The sequence below is a fragment of the Megalops cyprinoides genome, chromosome 16 (assembly GCF_013368585.1).
Source record: "Megalops cyprinoides isolate fMegCyp1 chromosome 16, fMegCyp1.pri, whole genome shotgun sequence".
Classification (NCBI taxonomy): Eukaryota; Metazoa; Chordata; class Actinopteri; order Elopiformes; family Megalopidae; genus Megalops; species Megalops cyprinoides.
Genome location: NC_050598.1, coordinates 15,083,008 through 15,089,332, shown reverse-complemented (window position 1 = coordinate 15,089,332; position 6,325 = coordinate 15,083,008). Strand labels below are relative to the sequence as shown.

At 38.7% G+C, this 6,325-nt stretch overlaps 1 protein-coding gene across 1 annotated transcript; it reads right to left on the bottom strand.

Annotated features, from left to right (window-relative positions):
• Window positions 1–270: 270 nt before the first annotated feature.
• On the bottom strand, window positions 271–5,451 carry LOC118791368 (zinc finger C4H2 domain-containing protein-like). The gene is made up of 5 exons (XM_036548712.1): window positions 5,339–5,451; window positions 4,023–4,194; window positions 3,342–3,514; window positions 2,598–2,760; window positions 271–1,593 (listed from the first exon to the last, which is right to left on the bottom strand). The coding sequence occupies exons 1-5, from the start codon at window positions 5,389–5,391 to the stop codon at window positions 1,480–1,482; spliced, it is 675 nt and encodes a 224-aa protein (XP_036404605.1). The 5' UTR covers window positions 5,392–5,451; the 3' UTR covers window positions 271–1,479.
• Window positions 5,452–6,325: the final 874 nt, after the last annotated feature.

Sequence of the window (6,325 nt, the reverse complement as noted above, 5' to 3'; positions counted from 1 at the left end):
TCAAACAAGCTATTCATACTTTTTCTAGCACTACTTGCAACATACACTTAATCCAGCAATACCTATACACAAATATAAAAATTCATAAAGGAAAACAAACAACCAGAAAGTTAGTTTGAATTTCATGGCACCTTTATGTACAATACAGTTACATAAAATAAATGTTTTAAAAATGCTAAATGATATCAAGCTGCCATTGTACTGTAGAAACAAATTACATTTTTGTAACACTTTAAGCATTACACACAAAATATTTCATAGTCATCAAATTAAAAAAATGCAATACAACTCACTGCACTTCCCAGAGAAAAGAGGACTGAAAAACAATTTGTCAAACATCCTTCATGTTAAGCATGTTTTAAGAGCAGCTTTGGTGTAAGCCATACTACTTCACTGGAAAAAAATTCTGACCGTTAACTCTAGATACAAAGGTGCAAAGATAGATTTGAGTCTAATTACATCAGCTATTTGCATAATCAGTACAAGACAAAATGAAAACACATTTTCCAAATACTGTGTTTAACTGCAATTTACTTCACTGTATTCAACTGAAATTAGCTGTCTGGTTGCCCCTGTCTTCCAAATACATACTAAAAGTATGCATTTTGAAAATTAAAGCATTTTCCTGTAAATACAATAATTAAGCAGCATGGACAGGACAGGAAGTCTATAGGAGAGGACAGCAGTCTACAGTACAGGCCCTTCCTTACCACACTTAAAAGTACTGCCCAATATTGCCAATAAGAGTTGCATCTATCCTAAGATCATGAATTAATGCTACTACACCAACACCACACAGCTGATGTCTCATCTCAATTTACAAAGCTTTCCTTTCATAAATTAAGACTAATCAATGATAACCTGGAAGACAAGTCTTTACAAGACAATACGCAAAGAACACACTTAATTACAAATAACAAAACCACAAGACAAGACACTCTCTTTAAACAAGTAGACAGACTGAGATCATATAACACAAAAAACTGTAGACTGTATCTGTGATCATTTACACAAAGTCCAAAAATTACTGAATATTTGAGCAACCAGGAAAACAATTTGTCAGACTTTGCACTGCAAATATCAGCAGTGCAAGTCTCTTGGCTGGTAACCATTTACCAAATCATTTACAGATACAGTATTTACCTTGCTTTTAAATATTATACTTACCACTAACCTAAACATGACCATTTGAGCATACAGATAATCTTAGTCATTTAAGCAAAATGTTCAATGTTATAAGACTTTACAGACTGAAATTCATGTGTCTAATTTGGGAGAATCTTAGCTTGCTCATTTCACTGAAGGCAACAAATGAACATTAATGTGTGTGTATCTTACATGATGTGATCAAAAAGGAAGATGATGAATCCCTTTTTCATTTTACCTTAAATTTGAATTTGTGCTTACATGACATGTAAATACATACTTGAAGAAAAAAAAAAAAGAAATGTGAGGGGCTTCCTAAAACCAGTGACAATTTCATTCCTCTTGTTTCCTTTTGGGTTTCTTGGGGTTTCGGGACCGGCTCTTAGCTTTACACAGAGGACAAATTGGGGCGTTTCGATGAATTTGTTGGTGGCAGGACAGACATGCCTAAAAACACAGAACATGATTACAAAACCAATCCGAGTGCCATAAATCAAATATTACATAGTCGTGTTACAAAGAACAACCACTTCAATATAATACAGATTGACTGAAGAATAACAAACACATGCTAAGATTGCAAGAGAGAGATTAGACACTGCCATCACATCAAATCAACAATTGACATTTATGCTACCGAGTTTAGCTAGCTGGTAATAACTACAAAATGATATATTTGATGGTGTTTGTTGATACACTGGTGGGATGTGAAATGTGAGTTTAGGCATTAAACATACTGAAAACGTTTCAATGAGATGGTCGGACTACAGCCATCACCTAAACGATTTAAGAATTTGTAGCTGGCGCCTGCTAATAACATGATTCGGATAACTTTGGGAAAATGTTGCACAGGTAAGATTGCTCAGTAAATTAACTAATCTGGCATGGGTCTCCCACGAATTGTTCAAACAGACCTAATAAATAAATCACCAATGGTTTCTACCTAGCCGCCCAGCTATTTCTCATCATATTTTACATCAATTGTTTGTTGTGATAGTTATATATCTACAGTCGCTTATGTTACAAGTCAACTTCCGCTGCCTTTCAATATCGGTCTTTGCCTCTGTGTTTGCATTTTGTTGCTATGCTGTATGCTTGCACTACTCAAGTGCTGCTGCTTGCTAAAAAGAGCTGCTGGAAGACTGTTGCTGAATAGTCATTTTCTATTTGTTGGTGGCAGTCCTTCTTGTCAGCTTAGCTTGTGAAACCTGACACTGAACACAATCCTGGGGACAAAAAAAACCTCTGACACCCAGCTCACAGGATCTTGTGAGAGCAATTATCATCATTCGTTAACACCTGTCATACTACAAGCTCAAATCTGTTAAAAAGTTGTGCAATTTGAGAGCACACGAGATGGATTTCATAACTCATTCAGGGCCAAAATTATGCTTTATATTCCAGCCTTAGGAAGTCACCCTTTCTGTGTGCGTGTGCGTGTTACTGCTCACCTTCATGGGCGGGGGCTGCTGTCGGAAGGTGGTTGGCTGTCGGGCATCTTGTTTCCGGGACACCTGGAGCTGCTGGGCAGCAGCTGCAGCTGCTGCAAGGGATTCTGGGATCATCTGCTCAGGTGGTTCTGTCTGCCACTCAGCTTTCTGCTTCTCAAAGTAACTGGACAAAGAGGTGCCAGGAAAGCATTCATTAGCTATGAAACGTGACAGCTCTGAACCAGTATAGATATGTTGTACTTAGTATCAGATGTCTGCATGGACCCAGAGGCATTTCAGAAAGTGGCATTATTGAGTGAGGTGGACAATTCTGGTAAATATTTTGGTTTAGTAGCCCGCTCATCTCACTTTAAAAATTCCTGTGGGGGATTTCTTTATACATTTTACAATATTATAACTGAGCTGTCATTCTGGTTGTGATTCAAATATCTGTTTTGCTTTGCTACATAGATCAACAGCCCTGGTTTCGCAGTGATGTTATTATACTAAGGCAACTATATGTTATGGCAGTCAAGAAGGCAAACTCATAACCAACAGGCTGCACATCTGATTCTTGAACACAGCACTGCCCTTGTAACCTTCAACAAGACCCTGACCTGAACTCCTTCAGTAAATATCCAGCTGTATCACTCGGGAGAAGGTGCCTGGCAGGCAAATAAATAACGTGATGTAATGACAAGAGGCTGGCCTGCTCATGTTATCTGGGGAGCTGTTGAAGAGACGCGTGTTGGCTCTCAGACTCACTCCAGCGAGAGCTTCTCCTCTTCTTCACTCAGATGTGGCAGCCTCTGTAAGCCCAGCGCCATCCTCAGTGCGTCCACATGCTCCTTCAGGGGCTTGTACTCATCGTGGAGGCGCCGTGTTGTCTCCAGGAGCTTGTTCAGGTCATTCTCCGACTGCTTGATTGTGTTCTCCATCTACAACACAATCCGTTAGGATCCGTTAAAACACACCAAGGGTTGTTCTCAGAACCATCATAAGATTCAACAAACACTTACAAACCTTACTTACAAGCCTATGCTAAAACTGACTAAACCTATGGAGATGTATATCAATACTTAACAAAATGTCAATGTTGTTACAACATGTTATCCCAGCATTAAAAGTTCCACTATTTACCAGTATTTTCTTGATTGCTTTTTCCTGGGATCAGGGAATAATCTTCCATTTTTTCCAAACTGGCTCTAGGTTTTTTTTTTTTTTTTATTCCCTCTGGAAAATGCACTATGCTACATGTTCAGGGTTTTGTGAAACTTTTGATTGTAAAAATGTGCTATAACAAATAAAATAGGATTGACTGACTGAAATGCTCATACATGCTCTCTGAAGGAGATGGGAAACAAATTCCACTGCAAGCATGACTTTGTCGCCACAAGCAAAATACCCTTGGTACACGTTTAAAGTGTTACGTGCAGTCATACACACCACATTGATGTCAGCGTGGATTAAACGCAGCTCCTCAACATGAGCCATCTTCTCCTGGAGCAGCAGGTCCATCTCCTGCTTGTACTCTCTCAGCTGCTTTTCCTCCGACTCCAGAGCTTCAAACTCGGTCTTCAGCCTCGACTTGATCCTCTCCATCTGAATGGTCTTGTTTCTGGAAAACAGGAGCTAGTCGGTGTAGAAATACTGACTCCACGTTGTGATGTCTTCAAGATTTGACTGAACAGCATTGATCCCAAAACTCATTTAAATATTTCGAGCATTTATGTGCAGTAGAATGAAATAGCTAGCTTAGATTTGCTACGGTGTATGTGTGTCCTTCCACTTTAAACAGAGAAACAGCTGTAAACACAAGCCCTGCAATATCTTAATTTCTGACCTGTCAGAACCGTCTTACCCCCTGAAGCGCGCTTCTCATTTGTTCGTTCAATACTGGAGGCGCTGTGAATTCGCGTGGTTTGAAGTGGCATTTATCTTTGAGTATTTGACCATGGCTACCTAGGTAAGTGTGTTACTTCGTCCAAAGATACTTACCTAACATTTTACGGGGCATATTATATTGATTTACGGCGTTGACAAATCAGCGAAATACATGCAGCAACATAGCCTAAACGATCACTAATTAGCAATTGATTATAGCCGCAGTAACTTCTCATTAGAGGGCCAACAAGAACTAGCGAGTTTCTGCGATGAAAGCTTATGCTGTAAAATTGTCTCGCTAAACTGGCTCTAGCGTAGATCATTCTTTTAGTTCACACACGGACAACAAAGCAAGGATTTTAGGTGGGGGGAAAAACTGTTAAATGTGGTTACCATTTAGCCACCATGCAATGTTGCCACACATTAGTAAGCTAGCCGCTTGCAAGAAAGTGCCGCTAGTTAGAAATAGGTTTAATCCGTTAAAATAAGCGAAATACCCCAACTCATTCATTCGGGCAATTACATTAACGAGGTTTTATGATATCATTAGTCATCTGGATTCAACACTAGCTAGTGTCTGGTGGGTAGCCTAGCTAGCAAGCGGCATATAACGTTAAACCGGTTTGTCAGTGCGCGCCTTATATATTCGGCGATTAGCTACCCAGCTAGCACCTTCAAGCAATAAATAAACCTATCAAATGAAACAAATGCCCAACATTATCTTATATCCGTATCTAGCTGGAATGGTGAAATTTGAAGACGTTAACTAGACCACCGTTAGTTCACTACAAGTTGCCTGCAACAAAAAAAAACGTTCCTATTTTCTCTGTTGCCCAGTGGATACAAACATTATAAATAAACAGAATAATGCGTGTTACCTTATTTCCTTTATGTTTTCTAATTTGCACATAATCTCTTGTTCATCCGCCATGGCTCTCAGTTTGGATTCCAATGAACAAGTCTTTCACTCGAGCGCCAGCAAAACAATAGATTCAAGGTGGCCGAAAGTGGATTTTGTGGGCATGTGCAGGACACATTGAATTGTGGTAACTGCAGTCATTTGTTAAAAAAGGCACGTCTCTGCCACCTATTGCTAAACGTACGCAGAGGCAGCACGAAAAAGATGCTTGGAAGCTGCATGGGAGTGTGCATGGTTCCCGATGGAACCTATACAGTCTTGAATTCACTTGGATGTTGCAGGTGTTTTAACAACATCACTAGCAATACAACTTAAACTGATCCGTTGATATCATCTGGTTTTCTCTTGTCCTGTTAAATGATAGCATGCAATGTCGCTTCAAAACGTTTAGCTGGTAGTGTATGGCAGTGTACTAGAGAGCTGGGTACCACCTCTGATCTTCCTCAACAGCAGCACTATAGTAGGATTATGTTTATTTAGCCTAAATGATTTGTCTGTTTGCATTTCGTTGGAGGTAGCTATATCATTTTGATTTGTTTTTCAGCTTCGTGTAGTCCTATAGAATAGCTCAACAAATTAAATGATAATGATATGTGCAGAGGATGCAAAATCTGACTCTTTCAATTGTAAATACCATTTATTTACATTACAATATTTTAATTTAAATAAATATTCAGTGTTCTAGATACAATCCTGCAGAATGAAATGCATGATATATTTGTCTGTCACACTATTTAAAGATATTAAATTACATAGATTGTAATTGTATTTTGCAGTTTTATAATACCCTTGACAAAAAATTGGTGTTGGAATAGTTAGTTAATACTTTATACCTTATATTTTCTGATAACCATAATTGGCTATATATCCTTCAGACTGTTGGTATTTTATTTATCCATTATAACACAATATGACAAGCTGTGTCTGACCACAACTCAGTGTCTCA